Here is a 15,754-nt window from a genome sequence, read left to right as displayed (position 1 = left end):
CGAACCCGGGACCTTTACCTTACAGTGATGAGCGCCGTGTCAACGCCTAAACCGTTGCGGCCACCGACGCCCCCTACTTTTCCTATTATACTACAAATTCGTAACTAGAGGTTGTATGATCCAAGATATGAACAGAATGTTTGAACTCAAGCACAATTTCTTTATCTAATTGTAAGCACCAAAAAAGAGGCACCATCTACTGGATACACCGATGGATCTAGAACGCAAGAAGGTATGGAGGCGGAGGTGTTCGGTTCCGAAACCGAATGCTCAGAACCCCTGGGGAAAATCAAGCATTATTAACTCAAATGGTACTGAATTGTAAAACAAAATTAAATAAATTCGATATGCTATAAAGTTACTATCCAGGTGTCGGTGGCCGCAACGGTTTATGCGTTGACACGGCGATCATCACTGTAAGGTAAAGGTCCCATTTTGCCCTTAAATAAGTGTATAAAGAAATAAATAGCATTCTTCATCAACTTGGTGTTTTTATTTGTGTGGAAGTTTAGCGTTATCGGTATAAATCTTGAAGCCTTTCGCTATTTTTATTAGCCATCTAAATAAACTGTAGTAAATAAATAATAAGGATGGCATTTTTGAAACTCTTGCATAGTTTTGTTTCTATTCAGGAACCTAAATATGGTCTGTCGCAGGTTAGCTGTATCTTTAACATGGTAGGTAATTTTCAACTTAACAGAAATAGCGTACAAATTCGGACAAAATATTTTTGTATTTTAAACTAGAACGTTTTGTGTATAGAATGAAAGAAGTCCCATGAGATTTCGAGCTTTAGAAGTGTTTTAAATAATTTTGTGAATTTTGCGAATCAAAGTGTTATGGTGCCTTGCCTTGATGAACTTGTAATTCGCCATTCCTTATCATTCGTCTTTTATGTATATGCTGTTTATGTATATAAACGAAAACATCATATTGAAACAATTCCTTTAAAGCAAATTAAAAACCACCCAGGAGCGGAGAAATAATTTTATGAAATAAAAACGTATTAAAAAGACATCTCAGCTTTAGAGTGATGCCAAACTTGAACGAATCATTATTTTTCATAATCTTCGGGTAAGATGTAAGATGACATGATTTTTCTACAAATGCCCATTTAGTCAGTCTGCAGTGTCCTGGATATGAAGTTTTTTCCTGCTTTCTTTAATGCATTTTGTTACTTCTTTCTTTTCCAAACTTACTGGAAGGTGCTTGGATTGTTGTACAATGTGTGAATTCCATTGCTTCCTCATTTTCTTCTTTTCATATATTTTTCAGATGTAAGATGTAATATTCGGGGTGAGTAATGTATCGCGCCCTTGAGAGCTAGGTGTTGTACTTATGGCACACAAGTTAGTCCAACTTCTTCAAGAAATTGGATTATTTGGCCCGGTTTCAGAGGTCGAATTTTTCTACGGTACGTCGCCCCTTACACTTCCTACTGCGGGGAAATGTAGCGCGACAGGTTTTTGGTAGGTGCGTTGGTGCCTCCTCTGGTGACCTGTTGAATTACACCAATCTTCTTCAAATGCCTCTTCAGTCAGTCTGCAATGTCCTGGATGTGAAGTTTTATCCTGCTTCCTTTAATGCATTTTGTGCTTCTTTCCTTTCCAAACTTGCTAGAAAGTTCTTGGATTGTTGTTCAATGTATGAATTCCACTGCTTTCTAATTTTCATTTTGTCTTAGATATCCATTGATATTTGCCACTTAAGGGCTCAGGACATATCAGAAGTATAGCAGCCCCATTCTTTGCAAGGGCGTCCGTTTTCTCGTTTCTCTCTACTTCTACATGTCCTGTGGTGGATAGTGACTTTTTTTTACGGGGGTATTTCAACTACAAGGTTGTATGAATCCTCGGGGTGCCGATATTTAAAACAAAAAGCCCATTTGTAAGATGTTGGGTTCGAATGCAAGGCGGTTGGATTATAAACCTCCACACAAATAAAAACACCAAGTTGATGAAGAATGCTATTTATTTCTTTATATACTTATTTAAGGGCAAAATGTATTGCTAGAAAGTTTATGAGTTTAAAATATTTTTAAAAAGCCATTTTTGGTCCAAAAATGGTCGCTACCCCTTAAGGGTAGTATTCATAAAATGAGATAAAACTGTGATCAGACAACGAACGTATTCAAGCAGCAACTTTTAACTTTTATGTCAACTCTTAAAAGGATTAGCTATACTTATATTAATTATACTATTAAACCTTCGACAATAAAGGACATTACCAATAATCAGCTGAAATGATTTTTCAATCGTTTAGTATACAGTTGGATTTTGAATTGTATTCTAGGGCCTGTGGAATGCCTAATCAATTTAATAGCCTATTTATCAAAATTTATTACAGAATTTATGAAAAATTAGCCAAGATAATGAGGTAAAACTGACACGTTAGATAAGCAACGGATTACTGTAGTTCTTCTTCATCTAAGTTTCACCTTCAATCAGCAGCTTTTTGATAGATAAATAATATTTATTTTTATATTTGTAGTAATTTGCAGATTTAAATTGTATATAAAAAATTAATTGATTTTTTAGCCGTTTGTATCGATTGATTTTTTTTCTAAGGTAAAGTCAACGACAAATGAACCGTAGTCGTGACGAGGCTCTTATTTACCATTTCGGCCTAAAATGTGATTCATGTGAAATTAATTCGTTAATTGCTCAGCGGGGTTTCAATTTTTCGAATTTACTTAAGTCATAGCACGTTTGAACTGATAGCACTCGGTTAAAAGTTATGCAGAATGGCAATCATCCGCGTGTCCGTCTCGATGATAATGAAGATCGTCCTTGGAAGTGAAGAAGGCCGAGGTAGGCGGCACTGGTTGACTTCATACTCCCTCAGGCCCTCGGATAACTCAAACCGTCGGCAAAATGGAAAAAAGAAACTCGGCTTTTCCTATGGCAATTCGAAATTGTAAGGAAAGGGTTGATGAGCTAACTTTGAACATGCTTTTGCTTCACTAGTGTCAGATTGACTTCCTCCAGTTGATTACAGTGCCAGAAATGATAAACCGCTCTAATTGGATATTCCATTAGGTCAAAAATTGAGTGGGTGAAGGTAATTCCCAATTTTTTTCAGCCTTTCATCAAACAAATGTCATTTTCATTCATTATTTGTCGACTTATAACTTTGAAATTGACCACATGGAAAAATAATTAATATTTAACAATATATCATGGGAAATTAATTACCAGTAAATCATACCCTAGGGTAAGGCGACCAGTTTGTCATTTTGAGCTATGTAGGAGATGTCGCAAAAAAAGAAAAAGGCACCGACCCAAATAGCTAATTTTCTATCATAAACAAGGTAGAAATCGAGATCAGCACGTGGGTTCAAATCGCCCATTTTTTCATATGCTTCTTTTTTCTTTTTCTTCAAGCGCTCATGTGCTCCCACGTTTGTACGACGTCACACTACCATTATACCCAATGCCCTCGAGCGACCAAAGCAAAATGAAGACAGCAATGTAAAAACACTCGTGTTTAGAGTCCTTGGAATGTTACAGTTATTATTTTTTATATAAATATAATAATTAACTGTTTGGATTTTTGAAAGGATAAATGGTGTAAGCGGAATCCGACAGAGAAGATTAGTTATTGGGGAGGTATAATCAGAATTGCAGAAGGTTAAATAAAGTGGTAATATTGGCCGTTAGGAAACAAATGGGCTTCTCTAAACTGTAATCCCATTTAAAGACAAATTTCAAGTCTGATCATAATCGACTACTAATTTAAACTAAGAAGTTCTTTTGTTTTACCGTCCTGGTATGACAGTCGTTTTTACCTGACGAACTTCAGCACGTCTTCATTGGAGGGTCTGTGTGTTGTTCTGGATAGTCGTGTCCCTCCCCTTACCATCCTTAACATTTATTATATACTCAATTTTTTTTCCGTGTATTTGAAAGACACCTTTAATCATACAGATTTTTCGTTTATAACAGTCTTTATTAACTCGATCAGTTCATCTACTGTTTTATTTTACGCGAGAATATCTCTAAGAAGCTTTTGTTAATATTAGGCTTTTTAGATAAACCAAAGCGTTCGAAAACCTGGCATCCGGGAATCCTTTACAAACAAAACAGTTTTGACGTAATCCTGAAATCCTTCAGAGTCAGAGTGATGTGGAGCAATAAGTTCTCGGAGATAGAGATCCAAGCCGGCGTTCCTCAAGGGAGGCATCCTTACCTATTTATACTGCTAGCCTGCGAATCCACCTATCGCTAATCCTACCCAAGCCACATCTAATCTCCAGGAGGATTTTGTCCCATCGGAAAAAAAACAGCCGTGCCAGGATAGTCAACTATACCTAGACAGCAGGCTGACATTCGGGCATACAGTTTGTGACCCCCCACATTTAAGCGACAAGAACTGAACAGAAGACTTAAAAATCTAAGAAGTCCACAAGGACCAAAATCAAACATCTCTATAATAACAACCACTACAAAACTAAAATTCGACTTATTTGGACATTCGAAACAGAGAAACGAACAGCAAGATCCAATTAATCTAAGTCTTCCAGCCAAACATCCTCAGACGAATTCTACCAGCTCTAATAAAATCTATAACCTCACATCCCTGAAACATTCCCTTGTTCATGATTTCATCCGTTTCAGCTTCTTGAAGTTCCACACCAATTTCTCGTCTCATCCTAATAAGGATTTATATTTTAACGAAAGGTCGCTGAAGTCTTTCCTACTATCTACTAACCTCAGAATCCTCCATTTAAGAAAAAAGACCTACATCCGTCAGCAGTGAGAGTGCTAGTCTAAGCTGGTTTTGTAGATACTTCTGACCGCACAGACCGGGTGAAAATAATCGAGGACAAATTTCTGAGATGTATAAAATGTATTTCCAAATCATACAAATATTTTCTTTTATTGAATGTTTGATGAAAAAGAAATTTAGTTCGTTTGACATCCATCAATTAGAATTATACCATAAAATTTTATTAGCCTGTAAACATTTTGAACTAGTTTATTTGTTTTAATATATATATATATATTACACGGTGAAACCATATTTCCATACACAAACCGAAAATTATAAGAATTAAAAATGCGTTATGAACTGATTTACACTTTTCGTGCTGGGAGAAGAAAGTCCTTCGGGCTTTATGACGCAACACAACACAGCTTCCGATGTTTGACAACAAAATCAAACTTTTCGCCACTTTCGCCAGAATTGAATGTTTAAACGGTTATGTCATAAAATGTCTTCAGGGCCGAAATTCCCCAGATGCTCCAGCAGAGGCAGGCAAAATTAAATTTATCTTAATGAACCACAATCCCGACAGGATGTGTTTTATCTGATTTGAATCAGGTATAAAATAAAAAACCGTACATAAAACCCGGAATCCACGTGCAATAAGCAACATTTAGAACGGTCAGTCCATTGCGTGTATAAAGGAAAAAGGACTTACTTATCCCTCGCACGCCATTTTTCTTTCCAGCTGAACTTATCGTTATTTCCATCCTCGAAAAATTATCGGAAAGGTCTTCTCGCAATAAGTTTATTTTATGGCTGGGAAGGAAGTTAAAATTTTACTTACCGTCCTCACTTTAGCTTTACAACAGGGAAAATAGTGAAACAAGGATTTAAACACAAAAGAGCCCTTGTAAGCTTAGCCTATTACATCGTTAATACCAGCCATAACTTGTCCTTAACTTGATTCATTACTCTAAGTCCTACTATGGTCATGATTTCAAATTGCTGGGAAATTCGTGGCTATACTACGCCGGATCGCCTCGGATAATCCCTCGGTAATTTTTTTTCTGACTAGTTATATCTCAGAAACCCTAATGGTTTGTACTACGCCCAAAGCAAGTCTAGGTGGGCCATAATTGTATCAATAACTGTGAGAAGCTCATACGATTAAAGATCCATACAAGCAATCTTTTCCCGGCAAGAACGTTTTCTATAAAATTTGCAATCAATCAGATTCAACCAATTAAATAAACTCAATGTAATTTATACATGCTAATCCCGATACGATGAAAACTATAAATACACAGTTTCTAATGTTCAGATAAAATCGAAAAACGTTTTTTCCCACGCATTTTGCGTTTAAATTAGCGAGACTAAGCTGGCCCAAATATAGTGAATTAGTCCATCGAGGAAAAGTGTCAACAAGACTACTTATTTTTAACTTTATAAGGATTGTTTTGAATAAATATCTGTTATCAATATTATCAATCTATTTTATTTCACCAGCCGGCCAATTTTCCTCGTTGTATTTGACAATAAAACTTGTCTTTTTTAAAACATTTGAAACATGTTATTTAGTTGTATTAAAATGTGATGTCACAAAATAAAATTTTAAAGTACAAAGTGTAATTTAAAATCAATAAACCTTTGCAGGAGCCTAGGAGAATGTAAATAAGTTGTAAAGGTGTTTCCTATATTTGGTACCAGCTCTACCGACTTGATTGAAACTTTAATAAAATTAATGATAAAATTCCCAAGGATATTTAAATGATCAAAAGCTTTGAGGAAAAGTACGAGGATTCTTTAAGCTTGCAATGTAATAAAATAATCAACAAACAACCGTTCGTTCGTTTGATGATGAAGAAATGTTTGAATTGAATATTACAGGTTAATAAAGAGTTCAAATTAATTAATTATCAACTTATGATATAGTAAGTAAGATGTATAATCGGTCAAGTTTTAAATCGAGTCAGAAAAAATGGCGTAAACAACGTCTACACGGTAGAAAATTCGGCGCTACGATTTTTGGGTGTTGTTTGTTTTAAAATAATTATTTGGATATTTCGCAAGGTTATTTAAGAATTCAAAGGGTTAAAAAGTTAGAAGTAGACTTCTTCGGAGTGTTGAAATTTAATTAACAATAACAAATATTTTAAGCATTTTTGAAAATATTTCTACATTATAATTAAGAACTATTTCGAAAGGTAATAACCAAAGAACAATTAATCTACAATTAAAACGTTCAGTATAAAATGTGTATATATACACGTGTTTGTGTGTTTCTAATTCATTTTGAACATCGATCATCACTTAATAATTTTCCCTAATTCGTCTCACAGATCAGAATTTCCCTATTTGCATCCTATAACGAGAATAAAATTACGCGTTGTCCATGTTATTTAGAAAACAATTTTACTTACATTTGTCGTTTGAATATGAGGGATCGGCAATCACAAGTAGACTGAACAGTCTGATAGCGAACTGCTTCTTCTCCCTCCACGAGACACCCACTGGCGTCCCTTCCAGGCCGAATCCAATGTCAACTTGTCTTCTTGCGGATGGCAAAAGCGGAGATTTGAACGCATCCGAGATTTTGCAACCGGAGAAAAATTTCAGCATAGCTGAAAATGCTGAATAAGCGTGAGTGTTGATTAGTAACTATTTACAACACTGCAGTTTCATGAACAGTTGGTTTTGTCTGTTGCATCATTAATTTCTTGCTTAAGTCGCCCTAGCTAAAATTAGTTTGATTTATACGGCAATTTTGGTTATATTTCTATGAATATTCATTAGGCGTGTGTTCAGTTTTATATATAATTCAATTAATTAAGGTTTTTAAATTGAGATAAAAAAGTCAGTGTCACGAGCGGGATTCGAACCCACGACCTTCGGCCTGATACGCCGCTACTCTACCACTTGAGCTATCGTGACTTCGATACCCTCGGGCACTAACTTCCCATCTCAACCCCACCTTTTGAATTTTCCCTCCTTTTTGCCTTTTTTCAAATGTCGTGTAATCGGATTGGATTCTCGGCGACAAATGAGATGGCCATGGAGAGCTTTAGTGATCTGTACTTCATTTTAATCAATTAAATTCACTATTTTTCGTGGTCCGCTTACCAATTAATAACATTCAATTAATTAAGGTTTTTAAGTTGAGATAAAAAAGTCAGTGTCACGAGCGGTATTCGAATTCGAGGTTTCGAGGGAAAATTCAAAAGGTGGGGTTGAGATGGGAAGTTAGTGCCCGAGGGGATCGAAGTCACGATAGCTCAAGTGGTAGACTAGCGGCGTATCAAGCCGAAGGTCGTGGGTTCGAATTCCGCTCGTGACACTGACTTTTTTATCTCAACTTAAAAACCTTAATTAATTGAATGTTATTAATTGGTCAAGCTGACCACAAAATATAGTGAATTTATATATAATATTAAATATAAATTCTTTTCCAAAATTTTACTCATATCAGACCTAAGGACAACCTAAAACCTCGGAATATACATGGTTTTAACCTGAACGCGTACCATGTCATTTCCTCACTATCCAAGAAGAATTTAGAAATCCCCCGAAAGAACTACCTCTGAAATACAGAAAAATTGAGGTGGTGAGTATGTCGATTCCCTTTTCATAAAAGATGTTAAATTGATTGCTAGGAAATACTTGAAGTCAGTAGAATTAGGTCGCGGACGGGCTCTCTTCGACCTCTCTTTTCACTTAAACGAGAGAGAGAGAGAGAGAGAGAGAGAGAGAGAGAGAGAGAGAGAGAAAGTAAAACAGGTTGCTAGTACATTGAAAATAGAAAACTGAAAGATTACAAGTAAGATAGTATAAGAGTGACTGTGAAGAAGGAAGATATAAAATAAACTGCTCAAATATAAAAAGGGATATTTGTCATTTATTCTTATTCTATTAATTTAAGACATCATCTTGAACCAGAAGTTGGCAATATTACTGTGAGAATGACTCATCGATAGATCGAGTCATCGAGCAAGTGGATATCACAGAGGCAGTTGGCGTTTCTCAGTGATCTTCCGGGCTTTAGCCCGATTCCAAGATACTGGAAGTGTCAAAGGAGGCCCGGTAGTGGATCTCAGCGAACACGATGCTAAGGGAGGACAGATATATTGTTATTGCTGCAAGACGGAACCCTTTTTCATAGTGCCCGTCAAGTCCTAAACGAAGGAAAAGATGTTTGGCAAGGCCTTTATGAACATTTGTGTGAGAAGTTGGCTTCACATCGTAGCCCCTTGAGACGACCTGCAGCAACAGCCCACCACCAGCAACTCAGGAGAATATGGTGCAGCGAGCACCTCACCAGTTGGAATACTCGCGTTTCTGTATAGTGATAGCAGGCGCCGAAGAGTCTACTGAGAACAGAGGGGCGTACAATGCCCCAGTTCGTGCTCCCTTCAGTGCAGTTTGGAGAAGGCGGTGAAATGGCCTCCGCTGGAATTTACACTGGAGGACGAAATGGACTCCATATTGTTGAAGGCAACCTTACCGCGGTCCGTTATGTCCAAGAAATTATATGCATCAGGGATCTTATTTAGCAGGGATTTTCGATTTCTGGTTGACAATGCCGGACTTCATAGAGGCAGAGTTGTTCATCGACGTTTACAAAACCTGGGAATTTTCCATCTGCCCATTCCTCAATTGCCTCCACACCTCAATCCCATTGAGCACATGCGGGATGCGTTGCAGAGAAGGCTTTTCGATCACCATCCGCGGCCAGTTGACCTGCAACAACTGACAACTGCAGGATCTATGGAGTGAAATTCCTTATGAAATTAGTGACAACAGGTGCATAGAGGTTTTAGCTAAAAGAAGACATTATTTACAGTATTGTTTTCAAAAATTATTGTGCCCAATAAACGAAATTATGGAATTAAAACCTCTTATTTTGTTATTTTTCGAAATCCCTTAATTAAATTTTCCTTCAATAAAACCATATTAATTTCTAATAAATTTTAATAGGGGCCTCGGTGGCCCCAACGGTTTAGGCGTTGACAAGGCGCTCATCACTGTAAGGTAAAGGTCCCGGGTTCGAATCCAGGTGGCCCTGCATTCAACCCGAAATACTTGGGATTTTTTTCAAAAACACCGGCACCCCGAGGGTTTATATGACCTCGTAGTTGAAATATAATAAAAGAGAATGAGAGAGAGTGTGTGTATTTAAAGTGATTAATCGTTAAAGTTATAAAGTAAAATTTATATACAAGTGCATAGAATTTTGGGGACGGGCTTTCCATACATTTATTAATAAAACTTGGCATAATTCTTCCTTCTATTCTGTATTATGGTAATATCGACAACAAACACCAAAAAAAATAATTTAAAAAAATTTTTAATCCAATTTATAATAAAATGAAATAAAAATGCTAGGGGAAGTAAATAGTACAAAAATGCCAATAGCTCTTTTTATTTTTGAGCAGTTCAGATAGATATGTAGCTACGTAAATAAAAATAGAAAAGGAGAGAGACAACAATTATGCAGTGATCCTCTATTTTCTTAGAAATAAATTAAGGAACATTTTCCACCTAAGGACGATTATTATTTAATTTCAAATCGGGCCAACCAGGTCCTCTTCTGGTCGATAAATGCTCCAGACTGACGAGTGACGATTTCAAATTGATGGCACGGCTTTCAGAAAGATCATCCAGTTGATGACATAAGAGTATCCTCCAGTATTACGTACAATTCTGCTTGCTATTATTAACTATCCGTGTTAATTTTAGTTAAGTTTAACTTGTTTGACCATTATTTATTACTTACCAGTTGGTTCGTCTCTGGTCATCCTTGTCCGCCTGTTCTCGTCGATTTGTTCTGACTGACAAATTACAAAGTGGTAAAAGGAAAAACTTCAAGCAGTCCTTGTGGTCGATCAATTTACAACAAACCGTTTTAATGTTAAGCTGTTTGGTCATTAATGCACAATTACGTGATTTCCTCTCATCTCCTTTATTTTAATTATTTAAGCCAAACTTTGATTGTAATATTGCTTAGGTCTTAGAAAAGATGCGCCATACAAAGTTTTTTTTTACCCAAAAATTAATATAAAATATAGAACTGTTATGGAAGAGGACAAGAGGAGGGAAAAGAGGCGCCCCTCCGAAACATTAGAAGAGAACCGGCGGCAACACTGGGACGGTTGGCAACGCTGAGGGGTTGGTGTTGACGAGAGGGAAGAACAAAGAAACGGGACTAACGGTAGTACGCACGGAGAACTGCGCAGTTGTGGTTGTTTGGGACAACGGCGTTTTGTATTCTAGCGACTTTAATTAAATTACTTTATATCAAATTCTATTTATTTTTAATAATCCTTACAGAACATTTACACTGCGTGTTTGAACCGATTTTGATGTTCACTTCAACTCAAATTCGTTTCGGCTTTGCGCCATCTTCAGTGAAGAAATCGTAACTAAATCAATACCCACCATTAACATTTGCAATTCTTGTAACCCACAAAATATTGGACTCTCAGCCAACATTTTCATGACAAACTCTTTCATCAACTGGAAACTAGGTAATGCAACATCAGGGATATAAAAAGGGCGAGACTCTTTTCGTTGCTGGAATTTCAACTTGTGTCAAATTCTATATATAGGGGGACTTCCCTCACTGCACATAACTAATTGTTCAAAGAGTGCTATTCGTCTATCGTTCAATTCTAATTTATCAAACAAATAATTTTCTAGTTTAACCAAATCAAAATTAGACATTTTAGGTTTGTCCACTATAAAGTTTAGTAAACATGAAAAAGAAACAATCCAAAAAGTGTTCCTTGTGAGACTCCTTCATCGTGATACCAAGCCATACTCATCAAATTGTTTCCCTGCTTTCAACCCTGACTTCCCATCAGTCATTAGTAGGTTACGTAATTAAATACAAATTTCACAGATCTTTCAGACCATGAGGTGAGAGAGTAGCCAGCTAGTGCTGTTATTTAGTGTTGGAACTATGATAGGGTCAGGATAGGAGGTCGCAAGCCCATCGTCGTTTTAGGCACTTAGCTAAAGGATTATTAAGGAGGAAGTATAGCTTGGAGTGGAAAATGTGGTAACATTCTGATCAGATCCTCCATGAAAGAGATGTCTAGGACTTTGTGAATCCTTAGATTTGTGATGTAGAAGGAGCATTCAGCAAGTTGCTTTGTATTAAAAGGTTTGGATTTGTTGGATGTCGGAGGATTTGGCCAGCCCGACTCGCCTCCAAATCAGTCTTAATTGTAAGTGTTTGGTAAGCAGTTAGTTTGGTATGTCTAAATTGTCCTTATCTTTGGTTAAGTTCTTGTCTTTTTAGTATAATATGTGGGTGGGGGCATAGGTTGTGTACAATACTTTTATTTTATAAAGGATTGGTCCTAGGATACCTCCTTGCAGAACACCAGCTTTGATTGGCATGATGCCTGAAAAATCAATCCAATTCTCATTTTAATCCTGTGATTCAAGATGATATCAATTGTTAAAACAATTTAATAAACATTTAAAGCTTGTGGGAAAGGAGCTGAGAGAAATATGGTTTATTAAATTATTAACTCTCTTTTTTTTTATGTTGCAATAACACCAAGGTTGTTTACTATGATAACAGCCTTTGAAACTTCTACACTCCAACTCATTCCAATCTAGTCTTATTATCATTAATTATGTGTTGCTGTCGGTGAAGAGTAACTCATCAACAGACGATAATGAAATTCTATCTAATTGGATATTGAATCGATCACTGTTCCTAATTGGTAAACTGGTTTGGATGAAAACAGGTGGAAAATTCTTACTGACATCACATTCAATAACACCCATACATTTGTTTACATTAATGTTTTATTTATCCATAGTCATAAAAAAATTGCACGTAGGAAATAAATAAATTTAAAATTAAAACAAAATTTTTATTCAATGGATCCAGTTGTGTAAATAAATAATACAATGTAATAAAAAGTACAATGTGTAGAAAATATAATTAATTTGTTAGAACATATACCCTTGGAACTTGACAAATAAATATCTTATATAATTTTTTTTTTAATATATTATATATTATATGACTACATTTGCCTTTTGTGAAAAATAGTTTTCAAGTTTTATAAAATTATGCTATTTATGAGTATAAGATTTGACTAGTTAATATCACTGTCAGACAATAGATGGAATGCAACTAAATAACCATGCCAAAAATAGCATGTCATTTCAAAAATTTGAATTTTTTTATAATCCAAGTCATCACAACCATTACACACATTGCTTTATACTACATTGTCAAAATTATACTTTAAGTACAGTCTATATTCAAAATACATATTAATCGCCTGAAGTATACTTTTCAACGACTTTCAATTAAGCAACAGAACAGTCTCCTATATTTTATTGATTTTTTCTATCGTGCTCATGTGACAGGGATATAAGGTGATGATACTTTTTGTATGCTGCGACTACAAGGACAAAGTTGATAACATACGTTGAAACGCATATTACGCAGAAATCCTTTAAAATAAATATGAGTATGTATCCAAGGTAGACTGACATCACGTTGCACATGACTGTTACATTGAGAAAGACCCTGCTCATCTTGATTCTGTCAGTAAGAGCTGCCAAAGAAAAAACAAAACAAGCACATATTCAATGAAGGCTAAATGGAAAAGGACAAATCTTATAATTAAACATATAAAAAATAAGGAAATTAAACTGCTAGAAAAATAATTGTTATTTAAATAATTTCACTCTCTTAAAATTTCATTAAATACTTTATAGACAATATAATTTCAATGTAATGTTACCCTATTTGTATGTCTTATTTTATGTATGTTTTATTTACATATTACGTTGTATTAAACCAACTGTCTTAATTGTCTAGAACAGAGTAATAAATATGTAAATAAAAAATGAAATTTGAGAGAATATGTTTATTACCATGAACATTATGGTGTGTTTGTTTTGGAATATCAAGTACCCATAAACACACCAAAGTAGTCTAGATTATTAAGATTTATATACAATTACAGTGTGATTTGGGGGAGGGGGTTAACCATAGCATAACCCAATTGTGTGAATGAATTTATTTGTGTAAGTGGTTAAGTGTGTATGGACACTTTGTGGAATATCAAGTACCCACAGACCTGTTGAACCAATTAGGTTAATGAAGGGAGATCGTCAAGATGAAAATCATTTTGCCAGGCTCCAACCATAGGTTTAGGTTCATAATTTTAGCATAGTTGTAGGGGTGGGGTCTCAGCTCTATATCAAGAAGAAGAGACCCATCAAACTTAGGTTAGATAATAATTTAAATAGAATAAATGTGTATTTGAATTGACTTGGGACAATTTAATCACATATGGAAGGGTTAAAAAATTAAAAAATCAGTTTGTTAAGGGGCCAAATAACATTAAACATGGACAGTTGCTGTAATAAGCTGAACAAGAAAAATGTAGACTGTTCCATATCCAACTGAGACTTGTACTTCTTGTAAAATTGTCTCTGTGTCAACATTCAAGCTTACAAATCAAGACGGGCTGTCCTCGATGATAATCGTTCATGAATTATTAATGACAAATGCAACAATACAATGTGCAGAGAGACAAAAATCAACACATTGTACATTTACAATTTGGCAACTATATATTTATTGCAAAATCCTTTTTCCAGTAAAATAATACAAGGAGAATTTCCAATTGTTTTCCAAATTGCTAATGCTCCTGATGATTTCAAACTAGATAAACAAAAATTTCATATTACAAATATTTTAGAGGCTTAACGATTAAGAAAGAATAATGGAGAAACCAATTAAACCCAGGTGAATCTGTTGTGCCACAGTGTACCTAGTAAAATATAATTTTATTCTAGTCAAATTACACAAAGTATACCTGCACATCTACTAATATAGGACATAAAACCACTTTTAAGCAAGTCTCAACACCTAAAAATGGAAAATAAATAATAGTAGAGTGATTTAGCAATATTGATGTGTCATGTGCAATATGTCTAAGTGCATACAATTTACAATTTTAAACATATTTTCACAGTACATATCTCAATGAAGATCTTCCCGCTGTCAAAACTTTCAATAAAAGTGCCTTAACTAATCTGAATCAGTGTAAAAATATTATTATTTTTGAGGGCAGCTTGAACAATCCAGCTTTCAAGTTGTAATGTTAAATCAAAAATCATACCAAGGAGGAACATTCCAAAATAAGCGAACATCCCGTACAAGCTGTTCGGCTGGTCTAAAATCGAACCCTCTCCAAAAATATCGTTCAGGATGCCGAAACCACGACCGTAACTGTAAATAAAAACATTTTTTATATCTTTTCCACTTTTTAATCTCATAGATTCAGGCAAATACATACTGGGAATTGAATGCCTTGGAACAGCTAATATGTTCACTGATGTCGCACAAAGCGATGTAGTTCTTGTCGTGTTCCACTTTCATTTCAACATAGTACGAATAGAGTGAGACCAGGAAGCCCAAAACGCTGAACAATTTGATGGTGAAGTTCTGCAGCTTCAGCTTGTTGATTGGCATTGTGTTCTTGTTGATTGTGTCAGGTTCTTCAAAAATGTGGCTCAGTTTCTTAGAGCTGTCACATAGAAATGGTTTCTGTTTCTGTTGTCATGTCCTTATCACTGTAAGATAGCAGCATCAGCTGGAACCATTTTCAGAGCTACCTGTTGAGAATGATAGCCAACTATTTGATCCAATAGCTTTTCCACATGATTAACAGAAACATTATAATAATAATAATAATTACAATAAATGCATTTTATTAATATTCATAATACAAAACATCTTTTTTTGGTACAAAGTATTACAAATACGAACTACATGGACTTATGTCCATCCATATGAATGTTGACTCAATTATGTAGGAAAAACAAAATTTAAAATATAAGTTGTATTATCATATTATAATAATATTATATGTACATATTATATGTAAAATAAAAAATAAGATATAAATAGGCTGGTACTGGGTGGTGATTTTTTGATGCACTAGAAATACAAGGCACCACTTGCTTAAATGGACTCTGATGAAATTTTCCTAATTTTCTAATTAAAACT

At 35.1% G+C, this 15,754-nt stretch overlaps 2 protein-coding genes across 3 annotated transcripts in view; both read right to left on the bottom strand.

Annotated features, from left to right (window-relative positions):
* Nucleotides 1-7,176, bottom strand: part of LOC106663643 — a 303,217-nt gene extending 296,041 nt beyond the window's left edge. For both annotated transcript variants that reach the window (XM_014388633.2, XM_014388635.2), the window contains exon 1: nucleotides 7,128-7,176. The gene's annotated coding sequence lies outside the window, so the exon portion shown is untranslated. The remainder of the gene's footprint in view (nucleotides 1-7,127) is intronic.
* A 5,859-nt stretch (nucleotides 7,177-13,035) lies between these two features.
* On the bottom strand, nucleotides 13,036-15,363 carry LOC106663678 (vitamin K epoxide reductase complex subunit 1-like protein 1). Its single transcript, XM_014388698.2, has 3 exons — nucleotides 15,042-15,363; nucleotides 14,865-14,974; nucleotides 13,036-13,286 (listed from the first exon to the last, which is right to left on the bottom strand). Exons 1-3 carry the CDS (start codon nucleotides 15,215-15,217, stop codon nucleotides 13,063-13,065), a joined length of 510 nt encoding a protein of 169 aa, XP_014244184.1. The 5' UTR covers nucleotides 15,218-15,363; the 3' UTR covers nucleotides 13,036-13,062.
* Nucleotides 15,364-15,754: the final 391 nt, after the last annotated feature.

Source organism: Cimex lectularius, unplaced genomic scaffold (assembly GCF_000648675.2).
Source record: "Cimex lectularius strain Harlan isolate CLEC.00 unplaced genomic scaffold, Clec_2.1 scaffold89, whole genome shotgun sequence".
In the NCBI taxonomy this organism is placed as follows: Eukaryota; Metazoa; Arthropoda; class Insecta; order Hemiptera; family Cimicidae; genus Cimex; species Cimex lectularius.
The sequence above is the reverse complement of the archived record's forward strand: the minus strand, read 5'-3'. Positions and strand labels throughout refer to the sequence as shown.